The following is a 16,742-nucleotide window of genomic DNA, read 5'->3' as shown; positions in this document are numbered from 1 at the left end:
CTGGACAAAGAGGTGCCGCAACGGTAGGTGTTTTTCATTGTAAAACTTTGTTTTACGTTTAAGTTTTATTTGGCACAAAACATGGCAAATTACAAGTATCTTAACCACATCTCCACTGTAGAGTTTGTATTCTAAATCAAACTACTATAGAAATAATAGTAAGGAGAGGTATCTATCCCGGTCAATGTTTTTTTTAAATTAGACACTAACAGCTGCCTTTCGTTGAAGTGGTTATAGTGTCTCAAGTCCCTTGGCACTGTCCTGCCATTTAGTGTTAAAAACCGATAGACCCCATCCCCTTCCCCTCTATGCTACTTGATCTACTGAGTAAGTTGAGTGGCTGTGATCGGCTGAGCGCATCAGCTGACCACAGTGCCTATTGCTGGTATGAGTTAATATGGTGAGAAAGAAGTGTGTAATCTCTGCCTTAGCCATAGCTCCAGTGGGGGCTTAGTCAGTGGGTGACCCTTATCGAGCATTAAATTGCTTAAAATTGGTTTCACACTGAACGAAGGGGCAGTGAGCTCCACTATAACAAATTCAATGAGAAAAAAAAAATGTTATAGTGTCTGTGTCCCTTTAAGATGTGTGCTCTAAAACTAGCAGAGGTGAGTATGATTAACCACAAAAGGAATTGTCAGCTGTCCTGAGCTAAACTCTGCAATACAGGCTTTGCTCATTGGCTAGCAAATTCCTACTTTGTGATTTCCAACTCTCCAGCAGCACATATTTTGACTTCTTACCATAGGGGTTGTCAGGACACTGCTGGCACCATAATCACTACAGCAAGGTTTATGAATGTTGTTAATTAAGAATTGCACATACCAAAAACGTATACAACGCTGTATAGTTTACAATATTACCAGAACTTTAAAAATGGTTCAATGTTTTGCTCTTATTAACAAATCTCAAGCATTCTTGTGAGAAACTTCAATAGAATTTAAACCTCAGCCTTTCACATGTCTACACAGCCCAAGTATATCAGGTGACCGCTGTGTTCAATTACTGAGCTAAGCACCCAGAGGCAAGAGTGTATGTGTACGTCACCATTTCTGGCTGACCTAGGTCACTCATTGAACCTGTGATTTCTACATGTCAAGTTCGATCCCAGGGAATCTCTTTGAAACAAAAGCATCTGTAAAAAATTGTATTGTTTAATAATTTAAAGTGATCAAACAGTATGCTACAAACGGTTTAGAAAATGTCAGATTTTATGGATTAATTAACTTAGAACATTTGTCAACAGAAGCAAATAGAAGAGAGTGTGTGTTTTTTTTTTTTTAATGGACACTCTCCTTAACCCCTTAAGGACACATGACATGTGTGACATGTCATGATTCCATTTTATTCCAAAAGTTTGGTCTTTAAGGGGTTAAAGCATTTACAGAGGATAAATTCAATAGTATACTATCTTACACGTATGCCAATTATTGCACATTCCATCCACATCAGAAGCATTTGCATTAACCACTGTAAGGCCAGTCAGTGGGTAAGAAAATAAAGTTGATGGTCTATCACTGCAAGAAGCAGTGGGAGTCTGTGGTAAACAACTCTACTCCCTGAATGGCATGTACATTAAAGGGACACTATAGGCATCAAAACAACTTTAGCATAATGAAGCAGTTTTGCTGTATAGATCATGCCCCTGCAGTCTACTGCTAAATTCTCTGTCTTTTATGAGTTAAATCAGTTTCATTTCTGTTTATGTAGCCCTAGTCACACTTCCCTGACTGGGACCCACTTACTTTAGATGTTTTTATTCTCCTGCTCTGTAAATTGTACTTTAACAACACACAGGAGGCTTCAGCATTCTATAGGATGCTATTAACAGAGCAGGAGATACATCCTTAATTAAACAGAATTTGCAATAAAGGAAGTATAAAGATTAGATGACACTTTATAGGAAGTGTTTAGGAAGGCTGTGCAAGTCACATGAATAGAGATTCACAATCAAAGTGATTTAACTCAATGACAGAGAATTGAGCAGTGAGACTGCAGGGGCATGATCTACACACCAAAACTGCTTCATTAAGTTGAGCCTATAGTGGCCCTTTTCTCCAAAAACTATTATTTTTTTTAAATTTGTGTTTATTTTAGAAATCAGTGTTGACTTAAAACAAAAAGGCTCATTGTCTTTTTAAAACCACTATTAGCTTATCATAAAAAGTACTGTGTGCCCTACTGTTCTCTATCACACTATTCAACAGTCACTACGTGTAGACCAATTTAATTTATTTTTGCTTCTCAACACTACTCTTAATCACTACGCACCCTTTATATTACAAGGTTGTCAAGCATCAAGAACTCTGCGCAAACAGAGCTTGCAATCTATATGTAGAGGAGAGCCTCAGGACCTGAATCTTCCTTCAGTCTAAAAAAAATCTGATATTGAAATGCAGCCCTGATGAAGCAGAGCGTGAAATTCCATTGAGTTCTCAGCTCCAGGGGAGTTGTGGTGACAAGAGCTGCTAAGACATACCGTACGGTGGAACGGCAGAGGGGCGGTGATAGGCAGCGGTGAGACATCTGGCGGAAGGCAAAGTCACAGTGGATGAGAGGTGGGGAAGGAGAGGGAGAAATGTGCAGGAAGGATCCTGCAGAGCACAAACGACACACAGTGGAAGTGACAGGCTGAGTAAAGGAGGAAAGGAAGGTTGCAACACTACCCTAGTCTTCGATTATTAGCTTCTTGGTCCAGCAATCTGGAGTGCAAAGTGGGACACATCTGCTACAGACACCATGCATGACTCATTATTCAAGAGTAAGAAATAGAAATCCCTACATTAAATTTTTTTTTCTTTTAACAGTCAAAAATAACAGAATATATTGCTTCCTGAATGTTGCGGTCTTGGATTTAGTCTCTAATTATTTAGTGGCATAGCATTCTTAAAATTTGAGTTGTTTATGGTGTTAGGGAACCAACATAACTATGATCCAAATAAATAGATTACCACCCTTTACTAAAATTGAATCACTGTTAATTTATGCCAGCACATGACCAAGTGAAAATATTAACCCCTTATGACCAGTGTCAAAATCTGGTCATTTCTAATAATTTCCCAAACGGGGAAAAAAACACTTGTTTAGTAACAGTAGGGCTGTTAAATGAGGAGCAAATTCCATTAAAGAAGGTGGTCTTTATAAACCTCAACAGTCAAGGGACAAATATAGCATTTGTTAGAAAGGGCACAGTGATCAGTGTTTGGTTGAAGTAAGATATCTAAAAGTAAACATTGAATGCAACTTTCAATCTCTTTATGCTGATCCCGCGAGTCCTATCTCTCAGCAGGTACCTCACTGCTTAGCACGTCTACAATCTCTCTACAGGAGTGAGATAACGCTGTCTCAGTTTTGGATCCCCGGAGAGGCAAAGATGGGCTGGGGAATTTACACCTGTGATCTTGCAACTGTGTCAGCACTAGGTAAAGACAAACAGCTACATTAGACAGAGGGAGACTGGCGAACCAGGCGCAACAGGCACAGCAGGACTGTGTGCACATAACGGGCTTTAAATAAACTACGGTAAACGCAAGACCATTGATTTATATACTACAGCAGACACATCCCACATTTTACATATATGCAGAATTAAAAATCAAGTAAAACAAAAAAAAATCTACCGGTAATTCAAGCAACATTGTTCTTCACTGCTCAAGTTTCAAGAGCACTTCATAAAGCATCAGTGTTGCTTTGTTTATAAACACAATAAATTCATCTGTGTGTTACTGATACATACAATATTTTCAGAGAAACACACATGAAAGACTTGCACTTTATATAAATATTTTATGAATAAAAAGAGAAATAACACAATCGACTGGCCAAGCTTGTGGTTTACTGAAAGGGGTAACTTACTGAAAAGAAAAAAAGAAAATAATAATAACCGTCATATTAATCTATTAGCATGCCCCCAAATAGATGGTCATTTTCCCTCTAAATGAGTACTATTTTCTATGGAAACCGAATTATGTTAGCCCTAAAAATCTTCTTAAACAGACTGCACGGACAACTGCATGGCTATATTCTGCAGCACGGGAACACCCCTCAACTACATCCTATTCGCCATCAAATAACTATTTGATGGCAAAAGGCAAGAGTAGCAACTTAGATGGTTTAAAAAAAAAAAAAAAAATGATTATGAGAATTAGGAGTATTTAGAGAACCATGAGGTCTGATATATTTTGATATAAGATATAAATCACACCGTAACAGATCACAGAGTATACCGTCAAAAAAATATCCTCAGCACTGCACCACAAGAAGTTATTTTGAAAAACATGTTACTTCTGGGGGGGGGACCCGATGACATGGCATGAAATAGCTCTATTAGGAAAATGCTGAAAAAGCAAAAGAAAAAAAAAGTCTTTCCTATGCACAACGAATGAAGGGTCATACATGAACATGAATAATTAAATTGACACCTCAAATGCCAACGTCAGGTGCACTATGTAGGTACCATTACCCTGAGTTTTTGTTTGTAAATAATTAGTTATGCTCCATAAAAATCACACTTTCTGCTCCTAACTCATACCCAGCAATATTTTACATTATGTGAAGTTGTACTTCAGCTATTACAACTCCCATAAACTCTTCCATCAGAAAAAATCAATTAATAAAAAAAAAAAGTACTGCACAGAGCAGTGATTTAAATAAAAAAAAACAAAAACTTCAGGCACAACATCTCATAAGGCATCAATCAATAGCTTGGTAAATGGCGGGACTAGAGTGTACAAGGACTTACAGAAGCCCTCAAATGCCACTTCACAGTAATGGCACTTTGATGTATGTGATATGGTGCCACAATGTTCATCTGCTTGGTAGTCTCCAGTGGGCTGTGCCTCCAACAATAACCTTGTTTATGTTTGATAGTGCAAGATCTGTGGCTCAGGGACCAAAATATGGAATATGTAAAAGTATGTCATAGCATTCTGGGAAGAGAAATATGTTCTTATCATATGTAAAAAGAATTTTAAAAAACTGCTCTAAGCTCAAGATAATACATTTCTTTCTTTAAAAAATCGGCTAGCAAGTTGGTTGTAAATAGATTATAAGTAAATATCTGACAAAAAAAAAAATTAAAATAATGTAATTTAAAAAAAAATAAATCTACAAAATGTTTCCAAGCAGTTCCACGCTCTCCATGTGGTAAATGTAAAGGTCTACCAAGGTTGTTGCATTACAAATACATATTGGTTGACAGGATATATTGGCATTAGTGAAAACACAAATGCATGACACCAAAATTGTTACTTTTTGGAGGCAAACACAAGTGTTTAATCTGTTAATGAATATATGAATAATAACTTGACTTGTTCTCCTATAAAGAGGCGAGAGACAGTTTGTCAAATAATTGTAATGTTCTGCAACAAGAGGGACCTCGAATTCTATTTGTGATCTTTGACAGTGGTTTCACACAGCCCACTCCCCACGACATCACCATCTGCAGCAGCATGAAGCTGTGTCTCCGGTACACAAACACATCTGCCTCTGCCAGTGTCCCCCCACTGTGCTGCCCATCTGGAACAGGTGAGGGGAGTATGAGCATAAGAGAAAGATATGGTGAAAGAGGGGGCATGACAATTCTGGGATAGGAGGGTAGTGTTTGGCACTTCCAAGACTAAAGTTGAAAAGATGGAACGTGGCATTGTATTACATCCTGCTAAACGTGTTTGCCAAAACGCGTGTTCAATTACCCTCGTTAGCGGTATTAGTTTTCGGTGTGTATTGCAAATGGATTTCAGCACTTCGGAGACAGGATACTTAGAAATCACAGCTTTACCTGCACCATCTGTTTCTGGGGGTCATGTGAGCATCCTGATCACACTAAACTGCAGAAAGATGAGAAAACGGGTGTGCGAGCAGGCGGAGATGCTGCACTTTTTAAATCAGCAGCCTTCCATACAGAAAGGGAAGTGTTTAGGGAGAAATTACAACATGTCTCAAATAGTCCACATCATTATCACCTCAATGAAATACTGTTGTTGAGTGTACAGCTGTTTAGAAATTAAAGAACAGGATCCAGATCAATTAAACAATCAAAACATTATTTGAAACAGACAAGTAAAAAAAATCTATACTTCAAAATATTTAAAAACAAACTGAAATACTAAATTAGTGACAGTTTTTACATGTAAATATAGTCATTTTATGAAATATGCAGCGTCTCCCACCACCTATTTTTTTATGTGTAGATTAATTATTCTGAAATATGTAAATATATATAACCATGAAAACATGGTAGACACCACCTGGTTCTGAGAGCAGAGTTAGCAGCAACACAATTATTATAGAAACACAAAAGTAACAAAAAACCTAAACAAACCCACTCCAGGAACAAGCATAAGTTATAGTCTACTGCTGAAAACCAGTAGATCCAATATGCTCTCCAAGTACTTGTGAACTACCAAAACATTATTAAAGGAACATTCTAATCCCTTAAACATTTTAGTAAAACATATCAAAGCAGAGTTATGGAAGATTACTATAGAATACTAACTGCTTTAACAACAAAGTTATTGGGTTGGAGCTCCGCCTCCTCTGAGTGGAAGGGGCTAATGAGCATGTGCGTCGAATGCAGCAAGTGCATTAGGCCCGCCCCATAGGAAAACATTGATTCAATGCTTTCCCAAGGGGTTGTTACTAACGCTGGATGTCCTCATGCAGAGCGGACCCTGGCAACGCCTTTAGTGGCTGTACCCACACCACTTCAATGAGCTGAAGTGGTCTGGGTGCCTGTAGCATACCTTTAACCCCTTAAGGACCAAACTTCAGGAATAAAAGGGAATCATGACATGTCACACATGTCATGGGTCCTTAAGGAGTAAGAGACAGTTGATTGTTCTTAGTAAATATACTAGACAAAAAAGTTAAATGACAGCTTAACTTTTATTCAAGAATTCAAAGGTCTATGCAAAACCACCAAAAATAACTAAAGAAAATGTATAATACCATTGATTCCAAGAATCCACACAGCCCACAGAGAAATTATACTTTTTAAGTTACTAATAAAGTATCACTTTAAATCAAAATTTGACACTGTGTGCAGTTGACAATTGTATGATACTTGGACGTTCAGCAGCATTTTATCACAATGCATGGGCTACTCATAAAATATGGTTCAACAAAAATGAAATAAATGGAAAAGTAAAATTGATCAACAGAGACCCCAGGAAACAGATACTCATTTGTTAAAAAGACAAATCATAACATTAAGTGCCCTAAAACAAACACAACCTGGGATACCTCTTTTGTGCTTTCGAGGGCATTTATCTACTAACTAGTGAATATAGTTAAAATGACTTAAAAAAAGTCCCTGAACAAAACACTAAGTGGTGGAAACATTTAGCTTCTAAGATTCCACTGAAATATTGGAAGAGAACAAAATGAATGCCTATAATTCCCAAACTCTGCTGACCATGATTGGAAATATCCAATATTAAAGAGGGGATATCTTTAAAATTTGTCCCGTTCGAGGTGAAGGCATTAGTACTAAGCCTCTTAAGCTGGGACGTTGGTGTTTAGCAAGTCAGTGCACTGGATTTTTTATTAATTGGCCCAAGCTGCACCCTTATAGTGCAAGCATTTGCATGCACATATATTGCAATATATATATATATATATATATATATATATATATATATATATATATATATAAAAATACACACACACACACACACACATATATACACACAATATTTCCAGGATTGGAAAATTGTTTAAGAATTGGAAGCACAGGCATAAAATGCTAGAATCAACAATCAATATGATTTGAAGATGATATACATATACAGAAGGCAAAATAAACTGGAACATAGAGTTGGGTGACAGTATCTTAAAAGTCTTGTCTACTTGACTTTTCATGATCTGTCCAGTCCTGTCTATCTGTTGAGGAGCCAGTGTAATAGTTCCACACAAAATGTGACAAAGAAAATCTAAAAGCCAGAAGTAACCACTTTAGGGTTCATAGCTCACTGGCTGTTGGTATTTGTCCCTAATTTCGAATTCACTTACCCGACTCCGCAGATAATCAGCAAGATTTTTACGTGTGAAATTTGCAGCTGCTGTGGGAGATAATTCATAACCTAAACAGAAAAGAAATACGTTTAAAAAAAAAAAAAAGGTTCTATATAAAATTAAAACTCCAAAGGCACAAAAACAAACAAAAAAAACCCCTTTAATCTTTAATTTAAGAAATGTAAAACCAGAATTTTTTCACATGACTGTATTGCTTTACCATTTCCTCATTCAAATATTTAAACCCCTAAAGAACCACTATAGTGCCAGGAAAACGAACTAGTTTTCCTGGCACTACAGGGTTATTAAGTCCCCCCTATCCTCGTGGCCCCCCTCCCGCTGGGCTTAAGGGGTTAAAACCCCTTCAACCACTTACCTTAATCCAGGGCAGTGCTCCCATGGCGCGGGTGGCCTCTCCTCCCCCTGCCGACGTCAACGCCGAATGCGCATGCGCGGTAAGGGCAGCGCACGCACTCAAACCGCCCATAGGAAAGCATTACTTTCAGCATCATCGCAGTGTGATTTTCACACTGAGAATTGCAGAAGCGCCCTCTACTGGCTGTCAGGTAGACAGCCACTAGAGGCTGGATTAACCCTCAATGAAAACATACCAGTTTCTCTGAAACTGCTATGCTTTCAACTGCAGGGTTAAAACCAGGGGGACCTGGCACCCAGACCACGTAATTGAGCTGAAGTGGTCTGGCTGCCTATAGTGGTCCTTTAAAGATTGCATGCAGATATGTAGTTTAAGGCATCAATCCCATATGAAGGAACATGAAACATCATGCCTTAAAGCAAAACTCCATTTAATCATTTTTTTTGGTAATCTTTTTAGTAGATATACTATTAAAAAACAAACACATGCATGTTTTTTGTGCAGAATCCCCACTCCCCCATACTAAAACCTAAATTGCAAAAGCTGCACACCTGCTTGTTTCCCCTAGCACAGACTTAGTCACTGAGAGAAAAGACAATTATTAAGTATCTCTCTACCAAAGCTAATCGGCTATGGATTGTGCATGCTGCCTAGTGTCAATGACTGTTATTGGCAAGGACAGCATGAAGGCTGGCAGAATGAGAGGGAGATCTCATGCTGCGATCAATCAGCAGTGAGTGGTTTTTACTGTCAACGCAGGACAAATCAGTCTGCTGAAGTCAGCAATTCGGTCCGCTGGGGATCTCTAGTTGAGTTAGGGTTTGTATACGGTTAGGACTGGCATTAGGGTTAGTTAGTGCTAGTGTTAGCTTCTGTTGAAAAGTCAAAGACCCTCTGTTATAGAACTTTTACTAGAGTTTGCCAAAATTAGAAATAGTGTCCAAGTTTGGTGACAAACACAAAAATAGTATCACTTTATCAAATTACATCCCAAGAATTTAAGCAACAGCATATCAAAGTTAGGGAATGTTAATATTTGAGAGACTTGTAGTGCCAAATAAAGATGAACATGTGGTTTACTGCAGCAGAATACAAATGTAGGGTTTTTAAAGTAGTAGTTAAAAAAAAAAAAAGTACAATTCAACATGTACATGGGAAAACAACACAACATTTTTTTTTACCACTAAATTTATCTAAAATAGCCAAGTGAAACGTTTTAAAGTTTCCTATAACAAATAGCTCAAGGGCTCTTTTGCAAATGCAATTCTGAACCAAAAACAGGGTGCATTTGAGATTTATTTTTTAAATCATGATTTAAAGTGGTTCTGTCAACCCCCAATGACTATTTCATGCAGTTAAAAAGGCTTTGTCTATGGAGGCTCCAGCGGTTTCCTCTTGACGCTGGAAAAAGTTAAGTAAAAAAGCTTTTAACAATTTTTATGGCAAATAGTGGAGGTGGATGGGGTGTGACAGAGGTTGTGCATGGCTGGCTGATTGCCCAAAAGGTCAGCTTAGCACGCTCAGCCAGTGAACGATACTCTGCACAGGCAGGCTTAGCTCAGTATAGGAGTTCCTACTTCAGAGGAGGAGTCAATAGGCCCCAGGTTGGTTGTCAAACTATTCTTAAATCGTTTGACTACTTACTGTGGGAGGGGTGATTATGGGTCTTGTATTTGGTAAATCAGGGATTAACAAATCTGGGATATGTGAGTCCATTCAGCCCCTGAAGGGCTGACTGAGATCGGAGGCAGGTAGGGGGCTCAAGAGCGGAGACGGGCAGGCGACTGGCCAGCTCAGGGAGAGAGGAGGCGGTGAGGGAGCTACAATATTCTTGCTCTGCTCCCTCACACACCCTCCAGTGATGGCGGGAGATGGAATATGATATTACTCCAGGGCCAGCATCACTAAACAGCGCTCTAGGCAGCAGAGCAAGAAGATGGTTAGAGCAGCCCCACTAGATACCAGGGAAATCTGATCCACTCCAGTTCTCCCAAAGGTAGGGACAAAAAAGGTAGAGTAATTAAAATAAAACAGAACAATAATTTGTGAGTGTATGTTAAAATGTATGTGAGTGTTGCAGGATCCATCTGTCAGTTTAGGTGACCTGCCTGCAGTCACACAGTAGAGATATTTTTACTCTTTTTTCCCACGCCGTGAAGGTCTCGTGGCAGCTGGCTTAATCACCATGGCTGAGATAATCAGTCCTGACGATCTCAGCCAATCCAATGCCTTCCCATAGGAAAGCATTGGGAGACTATTGCACATGCGCAGCAAAAACACCACGGTGTGCCAATAAGCATTTCCTCACAGAGACACATTGAATCAATGCATCTCTATACGGAAAATTCAGCGCCTCCATGCAGAGCATTGAGATGCTGAACGTATGCACTGACCCAAGACACCACTAGTGACAGTCACTCAGATGATTACTAGAGGTGCGTTACTAAGCAGCAACATAAACCCTGCCTTTTACATTGAAAAGCGTGCAGGGACATGCTATAGACTTCAGAACAACTACACTAAGCTGTAGTGGTTCTGGTGACTATAGTGTCCCTTTAAGAATTATATTTTTGATGCTGAAACACCTGGCTCATAGATTCCAAGCAAATTTGTCAAGCCCTGAGTTAAATAAAGAAGAGGAAAAAAAAACACAAACATAAAAATCAACATTTTGTTTATATGTAATATATAGAGTATCAATAACCAATATTTTGGTATTATTTCTTGAAGGAGGAATAGGAAACTTAGCAGGTTGCAGTCACTGCAAATAAGCAATTAACACTCTAAGACCTGTTACACCACAACCTGAAAGGGGTTGTTAGGAACTGTAATGACAGAAGTTACAATGCAAAATGTATAAACATCACAGATGGACAAAAATAAGGCATTACAGATTACAACACAATAACAGGAAAAACTATATGAAGAGAGAAATAAAACATACCATTTCTCATCTTGTACAACTGAACATTCTTTTGAATGTACTCTGCAAACTGCACTGTGTCTCCAGCTTCCCCCACACAGAGGAGCAGAATCTTTTCACTCATCTTAAACATTTTGTCAGCATCTGAAAAATTAAATGTGAGATTTAAGTTTTTAGGACCAAGCCATAAGTTGGGGGATGTTCCAAACACACACAACAAACATAATAAAAGGGAGTCTGACAAAAAAAAAAAAGTTTAAAAAAAAAAAAAAATGAAAATAAATCAAAAAGGCAAACAAAGCAGGAAGGGGTTTAACTGGTAACAGATTACACAGTAAATGAGGAAGAATGGAAGACTTTATCTGATGCTTTCACTTTCACTTTTAAGTAACACCATGATGTGACAATTATTATAAGACTTGTTTACAGCTACAAAAAGGCCAAATTAAATGTAATCTTTTAGCTAAAATCTACATAAGTTTACATTGTAACAAACATCAATTTATATGTAAGGCTTCCTTCTTTGCTACCTTTTCTGAAAGAGACACTATAGTCACCAGAACCACTACAGCTTATTGCATTTGTTCCGGTGAGTAGAATCATTACCTTCAAGCTTTTTTTGCTGTAAACACTGTCTTTTCATAAAAAAAATGCAGTGTTTACATTACAGCCCAGTGATAACTTCCCCTTCCACTCCTCGGATACCTGTTAGAGATCCTTCCTGGGTCATGGCTGCTTAAAATGCATCCAAACATTCAGTGTCTCCTCCATCTGCATGCAGACACTGAACCTTCCTAATAGAGATTTGTTGATTCAATTCATCTCTATGAGGAGATGATGATTGGTCAGGGCTGTGTTTGAATCATGCTGGTTCTGCCCCGATCTGCCTCCTTGTCAGTCTCAGCCAATCCTATGGGGAAGCATTGTGATTGGATCAGACTACCACTTCTGATGAGGTCAGCAGACTGCTTGTTTTTCTGAGTCTAACAGCATGCAGAGTTACAGCTTCAGGCTTGAATACAGTAAGATTTTTACTATATTTTTGGAGGCATGAGGGGCCAGGTGGGCTAGATGGTGGGTTTAACACTATAGAGTCAGGAATACATGTTTGTGTTCCTGACCCTATAGTGATCCTTTAACTCTTCAACACGAAGCCTTGGTTAAAAATTGGCTGTAAAACTTGTTTGCATACGTAAACTTAATCAGGAAGTCCATTACACTTTTTTACTTGTATGAAGGAATGACAAATTGAAAAATTAAAAAGGTTTTAAAACAATAAACGTGATATATGTCAAAGTATTGTATTACGCAAGACTATACATTGAATGTTTCTTTAGCTAAATAAATAATGTTGTTCCTACAGTTTCCTAGTAACTGGAGAGTCTAATTAATAGGTAAACCAGTATACCATAGGTCTGCAGTTGTCTACTGTACATTTCTAATTAGGTTGCTAGGGTGCCCATTTCAGTTAAGTTGTATGTTGCCTGGATGTTCTGGATTCCCTCTAACCATAACAAAACAATTAAAGCATCATAACCACCACTACAGCATGCTGTACTGGTTATGGTAGCAGTAGTACCCCAGCAATCCCCACTGTAAGTAGTCAAGCCATTTTAGAATGGTTTGACTTTTTACCTGCAATTCGCAGAGTGCTGGATCCTTCCTCGACTACCTCAGCACGAGAAAAGTAAGCTCCTGCTTTGAAGTCCAGTGGACCCAGGTAAGAAGCCAGAATGAGGGTACATCTGGCACTTACTAAAAGGAAGATTGTGCTATCACCTCCAGGCACCAAAAACACTTCAATCAAATGAAGATGCTATGCCTCCTGGAATGCTAATAAATAAACAATAGACCCCCTAGAAAAGATGATCTTTGCACAAAGTAACAACAATTCTCTAAAACCATTTGAGCTTGACTTCTAAGTATTTGGCTAATGGAAACTTGGCCTTCTACTTTTAGCTTAAAATTATGTAGCCCATGAATTAACAGATTTTCACAACTAGATGATGCCTAGAAGATCACTACAATTTGTATTATCTGTCAGCATATATTCACTCATGTGGTATGGTTCAGGTCGGAAGGGTTAGACTGGTATAGCCTATTTAGGTGAGCGTTTCCACTGCAAGTAGGACCGCCAGGGGGCATGCGGTGTTTAGACCAAATGCCTAGCGAGTAATTTGCCATGAGCATTGAAGATTTCCTGTCCGCAAATCAATGGATTGTATAGTGTGACGCCAGTAGCTCCGCCCTAACCGTACTGTTTCCGATGGACCTACATCTGAAGGGGAACCAGGAATGGTGCGGTTTGGTTGTATGGGCCACTTTCATAATGGAAACACTCAAAATAGCATAACAGACCGTACCGCCCTGTACCGCTCAGTGGAAACGGGGCAAGTGGGGATTTCATTGTCCCTCGGAAATCTATAAGGTAACAGAACCTCTCATAATAGTGCACATACGTCATGATACTGCATTTTGGGATTAAACAGCACGTATTGCCGATGTGTACGTATTTCAAAGCTGGCATTACTGAAATTTGTATTGTATATGGACACTTAATAAACCAGTTAGAAAAATCAATAAACTTTCAGGTATGTTTTTTGCTAGCACACAGCATACATTATATCTATACAACAATGTCTATGAAGCAGCACCATGACATGTTTGTTTCTGCATGACAGGTAGATTTTAGTACTATAGATGCCTATTACTCATCGAATAGAAAAGTGCCTGTATATCTGTCCTGTACAAGCTACTGTAGTTTTAGTCAGAATTCCAGAGTTTTCACTGGTGATCTAACACACACCAAAAGAAAATGATATATAGGGAGCACTCACATGTCTCAAAATAGTCGTGCAAATTGTGTTTTTATTCGGACCCTATATTTCATTTTTTGTATACATATATTATTATTATTATATCTATTAGTGTGCATATATTATATACAGTCTATCTCTGTATCCCAAGTCCTCCCTAGTGGGCCCCCAGCAGCATGCATGGTGCATGAACAGTCACTGTAGTGTCTGATGATGAAGTCCCGGCTCCCGCTCACCATGCTTCATCTGGATGATGCTATTCGCGCACACCGTGTCGGCCGCTACCAGCACGTAGTCCGAGCCCTGGATCCCGATCAGATACTCCATTCAGTCGGCTTGGTCTGCGCTTCAGCACTCGGTTCCTCGTTGCGGCCTGTGGACGTTACACAGCAAATCACCTCCAGGAACACCGGCAGTGACGCTCTGACGTCATCGCACTTCGACGGCGCGGCAGGGTTGACGGGAAATGTAGTCTTTACAGGAAGTAGCGCAGGAAACAGCGAGCCGAGCACGTTGTAGCACAGAGCGTGCATGGCGCTGGTGGCGGGCAGTAAGGGGCTGTTACACCCGGTGTTATAACCCAGGGTAATAGGAGAATCTATTAGCGATGGACAGGCGTGTTAAAATAGAGTCACAGCTCATTTAATCTAGAGGGCAGCCTGGCTCTGACTCATGGCAAATGGACAAAGGGGGACATTTTAATTTGAGGGATGGGAGGAGGTAGGGCTGATATGAGACATTTTTGGTGGACCTAATAGTTTTTTCAGCTGAGGTGTAGTTTATAATAAGAACAACGTGTCTATACTTTAAAACAAGAACACTGTGCCTTAGTCACACAGACTGATTTCCAAACACATGTATTGCCTTTTAAGACACATTACTGTGAGTATTATTGCTGTGAAGGTTTGTTATACGCTCAGACACACCAACAATATGGAGGTCCTAACAAACTGAGCTCTAAATAGGGGCACCTGGGAGGTTTGTTATCTACTGAAGTGAGAATAATAAAAAAAAAAAATCAAATGTAAGGCCAAATAGCTGACCTGGAAGCATATATGAGTTATGGCTGAAATGTATGGCTAGTACAGTCCTAATTTATGGATCCAGTCCCGCCGCCGCCCTACTTCGGTCTTTAGCTCCCTGATGTCCCTAGATGTGGATTTGTCATCAGGCAGCACAGCGCAAGTGTATCTTTAGATGCGATCACCATGTGCAGCGAGCACTAGGACCATGCAGGGAGAGCTTAAGCAGTGCTTCTTGCCTGGTACCAAAGGCTAGGGGCTAGATAACCTGTCACTGGTAATGCCCGCTAAGGTCCACACCCACCTCATCCCGATTCTATATCTTTCATTGTTTAGAGGTATGCTTTATTGACTAACCCAGTTTATGTGCACTCTACAGTGTCTTATTCTGGGTTTCAAAGACTGATATTATGCCATAAACTCTTGTTCAGCAGAAATTTAAGGGATAAGTAGTTTATCCCCACCCAGTTTAGCAGAGCCGAGTCACCTGTGGTGAGAGGGGTAGGGATATAGATAAGTACAGAGATCCTCACAAATTATATAAATGTCTATCTCTCAATGTGCCTTAGAGGGCACCTCAACCAAACTGCCGTTATCAGCAATTACTATACTGAGTTAATAGTCCCTATACAGAGAGGGCGTAGTTAACACTAGCCGTGACAAAGATATTGTTTTATATATATATTTTGTTATTGAGTAATTTAACAAATATTAAATGCAAGTGGGGGAATGGAGGTATATGCAGAGGGACACAAGTGGGAGAAATTGGGGTAAATGTGGAATGATGAAAGTGGGAGTGTAATACAGCAGAGGGACAAGTAGGGGGGATGCGGTATGATGAGAGAGATAAAAGACTTGTGTGAGATGCAGAGGTATACAAAGAGGTAGATGTGGAGAAGTGCACTAGTGGCACACATCATTATCACATGGTCATTCTACACATATGCTTCCACACATGTACATGCCAACCCTCCACACAAATATATACCTACATTCATACACACTCAGTGATTCACTAATGTCCACATTATAGTGAACTGAAATTAGGATGAGAAAATGAAAGCTGAAAAAGCCAAGCTTTGACAGTTTAGTCAATAAATCCCACTGTGAAAGAGAGAGCAATATTAAATTAAGTTATATTGCCCCTCCCAAGATTCAGTTCTGGAGGCCCTCTTGGGTTTTACAAGCCCAGTATCTTGATACTTGGAGATACCTGCATAAAAGCCTGGTGGTGGTTTGAAAGTACATAGCTTTGGGACTGGAGGTAGAATGTCTGGCCTTTGTGCTTTCACTGCCGGCTTTTAATATTTCTTCATAGTAGATGCTTCTTTCAAATAGTTTTAATTGAACATTTTTTTTTATAATACAATGTTCAATAAAAAATGGAACATATAAAAAAATGGAACATATTAAAAAATGAAACACGAAAACTGGGGCATAATGATACAGTATAATTATCCAGTAAACGGAAATATAGTAAGAAAATAAGTTACTTATCATAGTGCAACATAACTTTTAATGTCACAATTTAAATATCCATACCTGGTCAGGTGGGGTCACGTATGTAAGTTATATTTTTGTCTGACATCTTT

General features: G+C 39.1%; 1 protein-coding gene across 1 annotated transcript in view; it reads right to left on the bottom strand.

Moving 5' to 3' along the window:
- PSMB2 (proteasome 20S subunit beta 2) overlaps positions 1–14,566 on the bottom strand; it is a 30,340-nt gene extending 15,774 nt beyond the window's left edge. The window contains exons 1-3 of the mRNA XM_063444481.1: positions 14,365–14,566; positions 11,334–11,456; positions 8,011–8,081 (exon numbers count right to left, since the gene is read on the bottom strand). Coding sequence (XP_063300551.1) covers positions 8,011–8,081; positions 11,334–11,456; positions 14,365–14,455 — 285 coding nt within the window. The 5' untranslated portion in view covers positions 14,456–14,566. The remainder of the gene's footprint in view (positions 1–8,010; positions 8,082–11,333; positions 11,457–14,364) is intronic.
- Positions 14,567–16,742: the final 2,176 nt, after the last annotated feature.

The sequence above is a fragment of the Pelobates fuscus genome, chromosome 1, assembly GCF_036172605.1.
Source record: "Pelobates fuscus isolate aPelFus1 chromosome 1, aPelFus1.pri, whole genome shotgun sequence".
Classification (NCBI taxonomy): Eukaryota; Metazoa; Chordata; class Amphibia; order Anura; family Pelobatidae; genus Pelobates; species Pelobates fuscus.
This window is presented reverse-complemented; position numbering and strand designations above follow the sequence as displayed.